Source organism: Rhinolophus sinicus, chromosome 17 (assembly GCF_057876585.1).
Source record: "Rhinolophus sinicus isolate RSI-liver-muscle chromosome 17, RSI-T2T, whole genome shotgun sequence".
In the NCBI taxonomy this organism is placed as follows: domain Eukaryota; kingdom Metazoa; phylum Chordata; class Mammalia; order Chiroptera; family Rhinolophidae; genus Rhinolophus; species Rhinolophus sinicus.
In genome coordinates, this window is record NC_142517.1 from 26,303,370 (window position 1) to 26,318,383 (window position 15,014).

The 15,014-nt window shown below is 41.4% G+C and overlaps 1 protein-coding gene across 2 annotated transcripts in view; it reads left to right on the forward strand.

Annotated features, from left to right (window-relative positions):
* The window catches only part of KCNAB1 (potassium voltage-gated channel subfamily A regulatory beta subunit 1), a 367,955-nt gene that overhangs the window by 13,032 nt on the left and 339,909 nt on the right, over window positions 1-15,014 (forward strand). Inside the window, exon 1 of one of the 2 annotated variants that reach the window (XM_019731968.3) lies at window positions 9,206-9,512. The exons of the other annotated variant lie outside the window; for it this stretch is intronic. Coding sequence (XP_019587527.1) covers window positions 9,271-9,512 — 242 coding nt within the window. The 5' untranslated portion in view covers window positions 9,206-9,270. Of the gene's footprint in view, window positions 1-9,205; window positions 9,513-15,014 lie in introns of those variants that run through there. 2 annotated transcript variants of the gene reach the window in all.

The following is a 15,014-nucleotide window of genomic DNA, read 5'->3' on the forward strand; positions in this document are numbered from 1 at the left end:
CACAGAATACTTCCTCCCTTAGCTTGGGTTGATTGTAGATTCTAATGAGATGTCACTTCAGTAATTTCACCTTTCACTTTCCATCACAGTTTAAGTGGCCTGTGGGAGTCATTTCTTTCCCCATTTTAGATCCTTGCATTTTGCCCTGCTGGTATCTAGCAAAGGTCCAAGGAATGCTGGGGAGCAGTCAGACCTGGGGGTGGTAGAAGTCACTTCGATGGAGAGCAAAGGGCTGTGTGATAGAGTGGACTGGGAATTTCAATATTTCTTTAGGCTTCTCTCCCATGGAAGTTGTTACCATCAAGAGAGTTATGTAAGAACAGAGGCCCTGGAGACCCCAAGAAGCATCCTCTATTAGATGAATTTAGCGCAATTTCAGATCTTAGGTGTTAAGAGTCTTTGGCCCTCTCTCTCTCAGATGAGCTCTGAGAGGATGGATGCAAAGATCCCACAGCAAAAGCTGTCCCAGCTTTTCTGACTTTAGCTTGTGGTCACTAAATGGCATGTGCTAATGTCCTGCCAGAGGTTTTCACAGTTGTATTATGTGAGTTTGCTCTGTGGAAGGGGAAACAGCGTAGTTCTGAGGAGCACTTGCTCACATTTCTCTGGAGATGATAGTTGAGACAATACTTCCTTTTCCCAACAGCCTCCCTAGCTATGAGAAATGTCACAGGTGTCAGTCTTCCAGTTTTGGAGAAAAATCTCCTTTCCGAGGCAAGAGAAATTGGGGGTTTTGTGTACATTGGTACACACATTGCAACCTAATTGCAAAAATAAACTTGCTAAATATTTCTTCAGTCATCAGGAAATTAAACTGCACTCCAGATAAGATTCCTGGTTCTGGTTCCCAATCCAGGGAGGGCTCCCGAATGCTTATTATGGTTAGGCTGTAAGTAAATGCCCTTTACAAAATAAATTCCATTGATTTTATTAAAGGTAACCCTAGGTTACCTAAGTCCTGAAACCTCAGTGACTTGACACAAGACTGTTTATTTTCTGCTCATTTAAATCCAGTCAAAGGTAGGAAGTTCCAGTGAGGTGGGATCCAGGCTGATGAAAGTTTTGTCATCTTCAACTTTTGTTTTCTAAGGTGGACAGCAGCTGAATATTGACATGGATCCAGCAGACAGGAGAAAAGACTGTGGAGGATCGTGTGGAGGGTGCTTTATAGGCCAGGCCTGCAAGTGGCACCTGTGGGCAGTAGTGATAGTGGCTGGAATTCAGTCACATGACCACACAACTGCTAGGGAGACTGGGAATTGTAGTCCAAATTTGTGCCTAGGAAGAGGGAAAAATAGGCCTGTGAACAGCTGACCAGTCTGTGCTGCAGAGCTGTGGCCCGAGCAGAGTAAAGGAGGTGCTGAGGTAGAGTCTGGCTGTTTTCTGAAACAGAGAGAGGCCAAGGCATTCCTTTACCTTTAATGTTATTCTCTTTCAAAGCCTGACCCACTAATCTGGCCTTAGCCACATGGTGGGTCAATATCTTTTGGATTCTCAGCTTGGAACTCACTTTACTGTTTCACTGAGAAGGCTGATGGACCATCAGAAACCTGCAGAGAGTGATCTGATGTTAGCTTGGCAGGGACTTGGAACACAGCCTTGCTTATGTCAATCCGTCAGCGCTCAGCTCTTGTTTTGAACCTCTCAGAGTTTTTTTGTTTGTTTGTTTTTAATTGCCCGAAGAATCACTTAGGTATGGCTGAGCCTGGAGCCTCCCTGCAGCTCATGTTTTATTCCGCCTCCATTTGGTTGTAAGATGGAGTTGCTGTAGGGCCCCCGGTCATTCTTCCCCATGGAAACAGCCACCGGCTCTGGCATCACAGACACAGGCTGATAGACAGCTCATGAGGCAGGATCAGGCACAGGGACTCAAAGGCCAGACAGTGCTTGTTGAGAGCCAAGAGAGCTCACGAATTCAGTGTTATTTCAGAACTGGCCAGGCGTGCGTTTTTAAGAGGAGCTTCTTAAAATGACAGTAAGCTCATTCAAACAATATCATCATTACACAGGCGTCTCTGTGATTCACCTACAGGATTCTTGAAGACAGAGACGGCAGTCACTGTGTTCCCAGCGGTGGATACAGCATCGTTTTGAATGTAATAGCGTTAAATAAAACTGTGTATCATTAACGGTGTTCTGGCTACTCCTTCTCTGGCTCACTATCCTGACACCAGACATATGCACATTTTTTGTGTGAAATGGTGAGGAGTTGGAGGAAAAATTGGTTAAGAAAATATGGGTTTGTATTCAAGAGACCTTTTTATTACAATAGCTCCCATTTGAAATACTTCACTTAAAAACATGAAAGCCCAAGGTGCATTTGATAGCTTAATCTTTGTATTTAATTTGATTACAGCAGTGAACATTAAGTAGGAAACAAGCTGTCCCAAAGGGCTGTTGAATTATTTAATTACCCCCGAGACTCAGGAGGTGAGAGTATGCATAAACAGTTTCGCAAGTAGCATTGGGAAGATCAGGTCTTTCTGTCCAAGCTCAGTAATTTGAATGACGTGACTACCCAAACACCAGTTGCTTGTCGAACAAAATATTAAATGCTTAAATCTGTTTACAGTGTTTTAGGTTCCAGATGGCCATTTATCCAAAAAAAAGGCCAAGAAGTATTACGTTTAAATGTGTTTGTAAAGTATTTTCAGTTAAATGAATTTCCAATAAAGTCAATATTCAGAATTCAAGGACACTTTTTTGTTATCATATATGTAATATAGAAAGACTTTCTGGGTCACACTAGAAAATTTAACATAAATTCATTCAAGACGTGTAATCATCTATTATGTTTTAGTTCTGGAGATATTGGAATATGTAAGACAGATTTTGCCGTGAATAATCTTGAAGTTTTTTTCAGGGAAGACAAGACTATGATAGTTTTATTGGTGTAATATTAGAAATACGAATGAAGTTCTATGCTAATAGAGATAAAGGAGGAATTAGTTCTGCCAGGACCAGGGGCGACAAGGAAGAGAAGTGTCAGGAAAAAATGCACACGGAAGGCACCATTTGAACTGGAGTTTTACAAGAATGTGCAGAGGTTTGTGGGAATGTGAGCCAGCAAGGAGGCAGGTAGGCGAGGGGCCAGGGAAGAAATGTGTTGTCTGTAGCTCAAGGTCAAAGTTGGAGTTTTCTTAGGCTAGACTCAGCTAAACCACCAAGCTCCTAGTAATGGGAAAATGGTGACATGGGCAAGATAATATTTCTAAATGCAGAAAATATTCACAATTAGGCCTTGTTCACCTGACATTATTAGAGATTGAAAACTGTCACTCAAGCAATATTTACCCCTGAAACTTTCTAATTTAAGTGTCAAGGTTTTATGTTAACTTTTTAAACTTGAAGAAACAACTTGACAACTCTAGTTTATCTTACTAAATGTCAACTACTGTGCTATGTTAAAATGTCCTTGGGGACTATTAAGGCATATAGAACTATTCACCTTGGAATTTAGAGGTCTTGTTTTGCAATTTTATTTTTAAAGTTTGGCTTCTGTATTTTCCCCCCTTCATTACTCTTTCTGTGTCCTCACCTTGCTGTAAATTTTCCTTGCTGCTGTCGGTAGGCCTGCCTCTAATAGTCCATTTCATCTAGGTTGCTGTCTTTACTCTGCTGAAGAATGAGAAACAAGAAAATCCGCCTTGCTTGAATGATGAGTAAATGGTTTATGAATTGAGGTACTCTACCTGGATGTTTGAAACATGGGCCTTGTGATATCTTATTTGTTCATTTGTTTATTCTTGGTTGTGTTCCATCGAGCAAGCCTGCTAAAAAGGTGACCTCTAAAAAATTTCCATTATTACTTTATTTGAACTAACATTTGAATCTGTTTGGGAAAATGCCAAGTGCTGAAATTGCGTCAAGTTGAAGTTTATCTTGGAATAATCCTTAGAGATGTTAGAAAAGCAAACCATGTAGAACACAATTTCTCAAAATGTTGATGGGACACTTGTACTCTAGATTTTATAGTCTTCCCAGCTGAAAAGAATATTCTATCACAAAGTAAGCAGCATGATTTTGTCTTTCCCGGCAGAAATACTTTTTCAATCATATTGTCTTGGAACTTTAGTCAGCGATTAAACATTCACAATTAGTATACATTTAAAAATATTATATATTTCAAGTGGAAGTGTGGTATATTTGGGGATTTAAAATACACAAACTGACGTTAGCTTATATAACTACGTAAAGGTGGCATTGTTTTCCCCATTTTTTTCTGAGGAAGAAACTGAAAACTCAGAGTACTCATATCACCCAGTAGTATATTGTTAGGCAAGGATTCAAACCCCTGTCTGTCTAACCTCTAAGCCCCCACTCCTGGAAGTTTGTACTTTATTCCGGTTTTTACAGTAACTGTTAACGTTGCCAATTTACCTAGAGGTTTTCTTCCTTATTTGTAAAGCAACAGAATTAAGTAACTGATTTCTAAGATTCGTTACAGCTCTAGTTAGAATTCTAGATGTTTTAGATTAATCGTAAATGTCTAGAAAATGATGAAATAGATTGGTTCAGATGGAAAGATCCCAACAAGACCTCAGCAGTGCATTCATCACAAAACTGAAACTATACATTTTCAGGCCTTGCTGTTGTAGCTGAGACTTACTTTACCTGAGGCCACTCTGCGTCCCAGCCTCCCAGCCTTGTCTCTGACAAGTTCCAGTCTCCAGAAGAATAACATGTGGCAGAAGTGGGTGAGACCCATGGCAGAGCACGTGGAGCAGTGACCGTGGACGTGTGGGGTTCTTTGCAACTTTCAAATCTGCTTTCTGAGTAGATGCTTAAGGAGTGATGGAGGGATTTCTTTCCACATAATGAACAAATCAACTTTATCCAAATAATCCTTCACTTCTCTTTAGAAAGGAGAACGTTGTATCTAAAGCCATCCCATCCATTTTGCAGACATGCAACCTATAACATTGAAGCGCCCTAAAATTTGTTGCTTGCTAGGTCTGTCAAGGTCTGCCACATACCGCCATGCCTGCTGTGCCTGCTACACTATGGGCCATCATCCCCACAGACAACAATGTCATGCCCGTGCTTGGAGTTGTGCCATGCAGCAGATATTGGAACAATAACCACCATTTATTGGGCTATTTTTTCTGTGTCAGGTGCATCAAATACCATATTTCCTTTTATCTTCACAACAACCTGAGGTAATACGGTGAGGTGTATTTTCCAGAGGAAGAAATTGGGGCTCAGAAAGTACCCACCGCCATTCCACTAGTGTGCTGTCGGGGTAGAATTTGAACTCAAGTCAAAGCCCATGCTCATTTCACAGCCCATGCTCTTTCCATCATATCCCACCCCCATTCCAACAGAATGCTCCTAAGCCAGGCCAATGCAGACTGGGATAAGGGGGAAACGTGTTCTCAGCATTCTGGAAGATTTACTTCAATGATGACTCAATAGCACGTAACCACAATGCTATCCTGAGCTGAAAGCTTCGATGGCCCAACATACTTAAAAATAAAGCCTCTGTAATAGGACCGAGGCTGCATCTCCCACCTTCCTTCCTCCTCACTTACCTCTTCTCCAAGGCACTCTGTGTCCCCCACAGCCATCTTTCAAGGCAATTCTGGCCATAGAGTGCACTTTCACACATTGGGGTCCCACTGGCCGTTTCCTTTACATTAGCTTTATGCAAAAGGCCACATTTTGGCATCTTTTCAAGAAACAGCAGAGGGTCACACTCAAAGCAGTGAGGGGGCTTTTGCTGCAAATGCCAAAACTGTACTCAAAGATGCTTTCTGGTTAAGGATGTGAGTCAGTGTGGGACGTATGCAGAATGCCAGTGACATAAGGGCCATCCCTGCCCACAAGCCCTTGACAGGCCAAGGAAGAGACCAGTAGATCTGTTCACTCTTAAGTGTGCTTTATTCTTTCTAAAGCAAGGCTATAATATATATGTATTAGAAATATGACAATGACACACTGGGGAGGGTTTTTTATGTTACAGTGCAAGAGTATATAACATACCAGCAACAGCGATAAGGAAAAGAGATAAAAGAAGACTGAGACTGAGGCGGGGTACTGCCTTCGGGATCTGGGGCTGTCTTGATGGGGGCTCTCCATGAGTCCCATGCTGTAATCCCTCACACTGTACATGTGTCCCCTCCCTGTCCTGATGTTACTGTTTTATTCTATTTATAGAGAAATTTTGGTCTAAAAGGAAGTGAAACGGTTTAGCCAGAATAGGGCCAATGAATGACAAGAAGACAGATTTTCCAGATTAGGCTTGTTGCTTGATTGCAAACTTCTGAAAAAACTCCCTCTACTCCTTGCTCCTCTTTCCTTTATGCTGATGTGACTTCCTCAGCTCCACCCCTAAGACTGGGTTTCAGCATCATCTTACTGCTTGCCCCCATCGTAACTCATAGTGCACAGCTTTGTAACCTTTATGGGTCTCTCTTCTCCCCTCCACTGTGAGCTCCTCAAGGGGAAAGGTGATATTTTCTTTACTGTGTTGTGTTGATACGACACACATGCATTTAACTGCAGTGTCAGCATGTACAGCTAGACCCCGAGACAGTTCTGGCAAAGGTGGCAATGACAAGAGGAGAGACCCCTCTGATGGTTCCCAAGGGGGTGGGGACAGATGTATCAGTCAGGTGACTGCTCACCTGTCATAGCATCACCTGCAGAGTGCCAGCAAGCAGACACCTAAACAAGAACAAGGGGGCGATGTTCCCATAAATAATTGGAATAGGAAGACAGGCTCTGATCTGTGGTCTGGTGTCCCTTGTCCAAACTCATTTAGGCAGAACCAGCACTCCTTCACCCCAGCTGTGGAAAAACAGTCCCAGTCTTCAAGCCTCACCAGCTCACGCCTCAGTTTTCAATGGTAGGCCAAGATAATTTTTAGATGACTGTCATGTGTCCATAAATCCATGACACAGTGCTTTCAATAAGTCTCTTCTCTAGCCAAGAAACATTGAAAACTAGGCTATAAATGTGATTGGCATGTTCTAAGAATAATAGCAGCAATCTCTGAGGCCTGGTATCTTAGAGAAATAGCTAGTATTTATTGAATCCACGTTTCACCAGTCAACACAGGAAGGGTCCTTACCTCTAAAGAACATCTAGCTCAAGTCCCTTTTGAGATTCATGGAACACTAGACCTAAAAGAATCCGAGATTACCTAAGCCTGAGCCAATAAAGAAATGAAGGGGACAGAAAGGTCAAGACCTGCCCAAGGTGACACAGTTATGAACACTGAAAAGGTGTACGTAAAGCCTGCTCACCACCCAGAGCTTGGTGAGCTTCTATTTGTGACTTCTGAGTCCCAGGGCCTCTTGTGTCCCCTCAGCAAAATGTGGCTGGAAGCCCTTCTCTCATCAGATCTCCTTGTCACTTTTCTCCACACTCTGTGGACACTTGCATTGCACAAAACTTACAGATTCTGAACACTATGTGATAATTGTCATTCCTGAGACACAGAAAGACTGCAAGGCAGACATTAGCTGCCCCCCCAACACCCCCAGCTGCTCAGAGGCATTTCTTACAGTCTTATGTGTTTAGTTTCAAACTGATCATTTGCATTGCCAGCCAGAAGTGCAAATAATTCCCTCATAAATACACTTTCTACTCCCCACCTGCAAGCTGGGACCTTTTGCGACAGTGATCAACTTTGAGAACGTTATGAAAAGAAACTTCAGTGTCAGACAAATACTGGCTTTCTCTTCCCTCACTCCTCTCCTGGACCTGGCTCCATATCCAGAGGGCAGAAAAAGACTGTGAGGCATCAAATAGGGCTCATGTCTCATTTTTCATGACTGCTTTCCCAGTTCACCTCTGGTTCTTCCTTGGCTATTCCAAATTGACCACCTATGAACATTTGTGTACAGGTTTTCTATGAACATAGTTTTCATTTCTTGGGGGTAGATACCCAAGAGTACAATTACTATGTCATGTGGTAAGTTTGGTGTGTTTAGTTTTAGAAGGACTGCCGTATTTTGGGGGGGAGTGGCAGTAATTTTTTACATTCCCAGCAGCACTTTATGAATGATCCAGTTTCTCTAATCCTTGTCAGCATTTGGTGTTATTGCCATGTTTATTTTAGCTATTCTGATAGGTATCTCGTGGTGGATTTAATTTGCATTTCCCTAATGGCTAATGATGATTAATTTCTTTACATGTGCTTATTTGCCATCTGTATATCCTCTTGAGTGACATATTTGCTCATGTCTTTTGTCTATTTGTTAATTGGATTGTTTGTTTTTATTATTGAGTTTTGAGAGTTCTTTATATGTTCTAGTTTTAACTATTTTGTTGGATATGTGGTTTGCAAATATTTTCTCTCAGTCTGTGATTTGTTTTTTCATCCTCTTTATAGGGTCTTTCACAGAGCAAAAGTTTTGAATGTTTTTGAGATCCAGTTTATACATTTTTTTCCTTTTATGGAGTATGCTTTTGGTTTCAAGTCTAAGAACTCTCCACTTAGCCCGAGGTCCTGAAGACTTTCTCTTAAGTTTTTACTTAGGAGTTTTATAGTTTTACACTGAAGCATGTGATCTATTTTGAGTTAATTTTTGTATAAGCATGAGGTGTAAATCAAGAGTTCATTTGTTTTTGCTTATAGACGTCCAGCTGCTCCGGCACCACTTGTGGAAAAGTCTGTCTTCCTATTGAATTGCTCTTGCACCTTTGCCAAAAATCAGTTGGGCCTGTTGGTGTGGACCCTTTGCTTTTCACAACCACCTCATTGATATTTCCTATCATTTGACAGCAACATCTGAAGAGGAAAAAGGTTAATGGACCTTATGCCCAAGTGAATCATGTCACTAGTAAAATAAATTCTTTGATGATAAATATTTGATCATTTGGAGAGATCTCATTACACAGTCATGAATCAGCCTCAAAGCCGATGGTCCTTATGAGAACAGAACATTTGGCCCATATCCCACCCAAATATTTCCCTTTACCTAAATAGAAAGACATGGGAAAGAGTGCACATATTTTTTTCCCAGAGCCAATACATAGTTGCTTAAGTTGGACTTTGTGAACTTTAAATGGACGAGAAAAATGATTGGCCTTTGTCAGGCTTCTTTTTGCACATTCTTCAGCAGAGACATGCAGCCAGCAGCTCTGCCAGGGACTCAGGAGCCTGCTCGCATACAAACACCACAGGGGACATCTAAGGAAAACAACCTGATCCCTTTTAGGGACACACCAAAGCCAGATAACTCAAGTTAATCATAGCAAGCTACAGCCAGTCTTAGAGCTGAGGACGGTGAAATTAGCTTTGCTTCCCTGGGTTTTTGAAACATGCATCTGTATAAACCTGCCTGTGCAGACATCCCCAGCTCCAAGCTGGGTCTGCCCAAATCCAGTGAATCAGCTCTGAAATGTAGACGGCACATAGCAGTGACCAAGCCTCCGCCTCAGGCAGCCTGCTGGCCTGCTAGGCCCAGCGGAGTGGCAGAACGGAAATATCTGGAGAAGTTTTTACGTGTCCACGGAATTTCATTGCAAGAAACCACCAGGGCAGAGACGGGCATGGCTTACAGGTACTTGTTGGTTGTAACGTCGTCCAACCAGGGTACTGACTAAAGTCAAAGGTTGTTGTTATTAAAGAAATAAGGACTGAAATAGCAAAACAAACACAGATAGGAAAAGGAAAAGGAAACTGAATGCCGTGAGCCCTCTTTTTGGGCTACCTTAGTTTTTTAAGCTTTAAATTGTGTACTTCCTCTCTGCTCAAAAGCTGTCATAAGAGACAGTCCAGCTCACCTGTGGAAGCCCCTCCGCACACGCTGCCAGTGCAAATGTCTTTGACTTTGGGTAGGTAGGTTATTTGTTGGGTCATAATCAAGAATGGAGACTCTGTTCTTCTTAAGGGAATTTATAAATTAAGAGTAGGATTTTTCAGCTGCCTGGGCTTTAGGGCTGTTATTTTCTCCTAAGCCTGAATCATGTGGCCTGTGGGCTAATGGCTAATAAAGTAATTCATGGAACTGAGCTAGTTTTTCTTGAGATGACAACACTTTTTATCAATGTAGCCCGAGATAGATTACTGGTTATTCTCTAAACTTCCAGCACCATCATTTATTCTGTGAAAGATTAACAAAAGGGAGACATTTTTTTCCGAGTGTGGGGTTGAATGTGTAATCTTTGTAAATTGCTCTGAGATGGGAAGCATCATTCTCTTTCAGAGCAATAATTAGTCAAAACTCTATAAGATACGCTTGTGCTTAGCTAAATCAGCCAGCAGTACCTGCACAAGTGCTTCTGTGACAAATGCCTAGTTTTAACATCTGGAAGGCTGAGCGAAAGCTGTTCAGAAGATCAAAGGTGCTGAAAACTGGGGGGAAAACTGTTTGTAAAGATCAATTGTTTTAGCTCAAGTCAAAACTTCTACTTCACAGAATAGATTCTTTTTGCATGGACAAGATGTCCCCACTGATTTCATTTTTCTATAATCCAAAGGTCAGTTTTAATGTAGTAGCTAGTGCCCTAGTTTATCAGCTAATTTGATTAGCAAAGCAATTTGCAATGAGATGGCTTCTCTCTGGAGAACAGTATTTCACACACACTCTTTATGCGATAAAGGGCTCATACAGAAGAGGAATGAACTTTACGAGGTTTATAGGGCGTAAAAACATAGCACAGCCCACCCCATCATGCATTTTAGAAGTGGAGCCTGAGAAAAACCTAGCCACTTTTTCAAGAGAACGTATGGCTTATACACTGGGTCAGAGTTGGAGATGCCTGTGTACCTCACCCACCTTTCCTGAGTCTGTCCTCCACGAGAAGGAGCTTGCTTCTCTCTCTGACTCTCCACATTCTCTCACTGTCTTCTCCGTGCTTTCCCGACCCTCGGTGGTGGAATATAGACCAAGTGAGGGTAGACCGTCTCATTAAAAAAAAAATCTATCTTTGCATCTTTGTCATAGGATGGGTGGTATTACCATGAACTCTTGGATAAGCCTTTGGAGGGCAGGCCTTTTTCAAAAGTCCTGCTTTAAATATCAGTTATACATCTTGTGATGTGTGCCAATGTTCAGATGAAGATACACTCTAGGAAAGTGTTTTTCAGACAGTTATGAGACAAAGGAATACTTTCTTCAAACAGGTAAAAACAAAGGTGTCCTACCCTAGCTGAAGTTGGGGGCCTGTAACCCACTTGCTTAAGGGGCCTGGGACTCCTGATTCCTGAGGCTTCATACTCTCCATGGTTTGAGAGTACAGTTCTGAGGTGACTCTTCATAATGCCTTGGAGAACAGGCTCTGTGACCTTGAGGATACCTGGTCCTGCTCAGAGTGTCTGTGCGACTAGATCACACTCTAGGGAGAAATGGCACTTACGAGATTATTGTTCCCTGGTCAGAACATGAGGGGAAACAAGTGCAGTTAAACTGATCATTGGCCCAGGAAATAGCCGAGGCTTTGCATTATGATGAACTTGCGGCCATCTCTTCCTCGTGTATTCCTCCATCACCCCTCCCCCGACTTGAAGCAGGTCTCCTTTTTCCAAATTTCCATAGTACTCTGGCTATTCTTCTTCAAGGCACTTATTAATTAACTTTAAAATATTCTCCTTTAAACATTAGGGAGGGATTTGGGGGGAAGAGAGTACAGGTTCTTTTGGTTGTTCCACAACTGAGCTTTTGACCTTGACTTCTTGTAAATATAGTTGGGGTAAGAGGTAAGAAGATGACTTTCATATTCTTACTTCTTTTTAAAAACAGATTTTTATTAAAAATATAGCTAACATACAATATTATATGAGTTTCCGGGGTGTAGTTATTCAACATTTATGTACCTAAAGAAGTGATCACCGTGATATGTCCAGCAACCATCTGACACTGTACCATGTTATCACAATATTACTGCCTATATTCCCCATGCTGTGTGTTATATCCCCATGACATATTTGTTTTATACCTGGAAGTTTGGACTACTTATTGCCCTTCACCTTCCCCCCTTTATAATTTTTCAATTATAGCTGACATTCAATATTATTTTATATTAATTACAGGGATACAGCATAATGGTTAGACATCTATATAATTTAAGAAGTGACCCCCCCTGACAAGTCTAGTACCCACCTGGCACTATGCATAGTTATTGCCACATCATTGACTATATTCCTTGTGCTTTACTTTATATCCTCATGATTATTTTGTAACTACCAATTTGTACTTCTTAATCCCTTCAAGTTTTTCACCCTGTCCCCTCAGCCGCCTCTCATCTATCACCCCAACAAATCTCGTACCCATCTGACTACATACAAAGTTATTACAGTATTATTGCCTATATTCCTTATGCTATATACCCTACATCCCCATGACTACTTTGTAACAACCAAGTTGTATTTCTTAATCCCTTTCCCTTTTTTCACCCGCTCTCCCAACCTCCCTCCCATCTGGCGACCATCAAAATGTTCTACGTATCTATGAGTTTGCTTCTGATTTGTTTGTTTATTTTGTTCTTTAAATTCCACATATAAGCAAAATCACATTGCATCTGCCTTTCTCTGTCTGACATACCTCACTCAACACAATACCCTCTGGGCCAATCCATATTGTTATAGATGATGAGATTTCATTCTTTTTTATGGCTGAGTAATATTCCATTGTATATATGTACCACCTCTTCTTTACCCATTCATCCATTTGTGGACACCCAGGTTGCCTCCATATCTTGGCTATTGTAAATAATGCTGTAATGAACATATAAATGCACACGTGCCCACGAAGTAGTGTTTTGGGTTTCTTCAGATAAATACCCTGAAGTGAGGTTACTGGGTCCTTCACTGTCTCTCTTTTTTTTTTCTTTCCTTTTTTAAAAATTAGTTTCAGGTATACAAAACAATGCAATAGTTAGACATTTCACCCCTCACAAAGTGATAACCCCTCTCCCCCAATCTATTGCCCCTCTGATATCATATATATCTATTACAATTCCATTGACTCTATTCCCTATGTTGTACTCCATATCCCGTAACAATATATATATTACATTATGTAATAGTTGACATACAGTATTATTCAGCTTCAGCTTTGGGTGTACAGTGCAGTGGTCAGGCACCTATACTGTCCATGAAGTGCTTTCCCTAATAAGACATGTGCCCATCTGATACCCTACAAAATCTTCACAATATTATTGATTATATTCTCCAAGCTGTCTTTCATAGCCCTGTGGCAATATTGTAGTCACCAATTTGTGCTTTCTGTTGTCTCTTCTTATAGCCTTTGTTTTAAAGTCTTTTGTCTGGTATAAGTATGGCTACTCCAGCTTTTTTTCTTTTTTTGGTTTTCATTTTCATGAAATATCTTTTTCCATCTCTTTACTTTGTGTCTTTGTGTGTGCCTTTAAATCTGAAGTGATTCCCTTATAGGCAGCATATGTAAGAGCTTTGTTTTCTTATCCATTCAGTCCTCCTGTGTCTTTTGAGTGGAGCATTTAATTCATTTACAATGAAAGTAATTGTTGATAGATATGTAGTTTTTACCATTTTATTCATATTTTTTATTTTTCCCCCCATTTTAAAGAAGTCCCTCTAAGATTCTTTGTAAACTGGTTTGGTGGTAATGAACAACGTTAGCTTTTTCTTGTCTGGGAAGCACTTTATTTTGTCCATTGATTTTAAATGATAGCCTTGCTGGGTAGCATATCCTTGGTTGTAGGTCCTTTTTTTCCATCATGTTGAATATTTTGTGCCAGTACCCTCTGGCCTGCAAAGCTTCTGTTGGGAAATCAGCTGAAAATCTTATGGGAGCTCCCTTATAAGTTACTAGTTGCTTTTCTCTTGCTGCTTTTAGGATTCTCTCTTTGCCTTTAACCTTTGCCATTTTAATTATAATGTCTCTTGGTTTGTGTCTGTTTGGGTTCATCTTGTTTGGGACTCTCTGCGCTTTCTGGCCTTGTATGTCTATTTCCTTCACCAGGTTAGGAAAGTTTTCAATCATTATTTCTTGAAATGGGTTCTCAATCCCTTGCTTTCTCTCTTCTCCTTCTGGTACCCCTATGATGAGAATGTTGTACATTTAATGGTGTCCCAGAGGTCTCCTAAACTATCATTTTTTTGGATTCTTTTTCTTTTTGCTGTTCTGATTGGGTGTTTTCTGCTATCTTGTCTTCCAAATTGTTGATTCAGTCCTCTGCTTAATCTAGTCTGCTGGTGATTGCTTTTAGTGCATTCTTCATTTCAGTTATTGTGTTCTTCACTTCCAACTGGTTCTTTTTTATGGTTTGTATTTTTTTTTTTTAAATGCTTGCTATCTCTTTATTAAAGTTCTCATTAAATTTCTTGAGCATCCTTATAACCCTTGTTTTGAACTCCGTCTCTGGTAGGTTGCTTGCATCCATTTTGTTTAGTTCTTTATCTAGAGTTTTCTCCTGTTTCTTTATTTGGGATATATTTTTGTTTCTCCATTTTGGCTGTCTCCATGTGTATGTTTCTATGTATGCAGTAGATCTGCTATGTCTCCCAGTCTTGGTCAGGTGGTCTTATGTAGTAGGTGCCCTGTGGGCACAGTCTCCCTGGTCATCTGCTCTGGGTGCTCCAGTAGTATCTCTTATGTGGGTTGTGTGTGCCCTCCTGTGATAGTTGGGACTTGATTACTATTGTCACATCAGTGGGTGAGATTTACACTCAGGCTGACTAGCTGTGAGGTTTGGCCACACCCACAGCTTACGGGCTGTTGCACGTGGGGGCTTACCCCACTGAGTGGGATTTGCCCCAGCTGGTGCCTGTTGAGACCATCTTTTATGTGTATTCCTTGTGGGTCTAATTGGGCAGTGCTCTGTTGTGGTCTGAAGCTAACCTTCTGGTATGTTGGTTTGGAGGCCTCTTGGGCGGGCCTCTGATGCAGGCCCAAGTTACCTACTTCCTGTGACCAGCTGGGGACTACATGGTAGGAGAAAGAAATCCACAGTTTTTTGCCGCCTGTGCTAACCCTGGAGGCACATGGGAGAGGCCACGCTATGAACCAAGGACAGCTGCCACCAGTACCAGGCCTGGGGTAGCTCTGCAAAAAGCCAGGACACCCCAAGGCCTGCTGCCA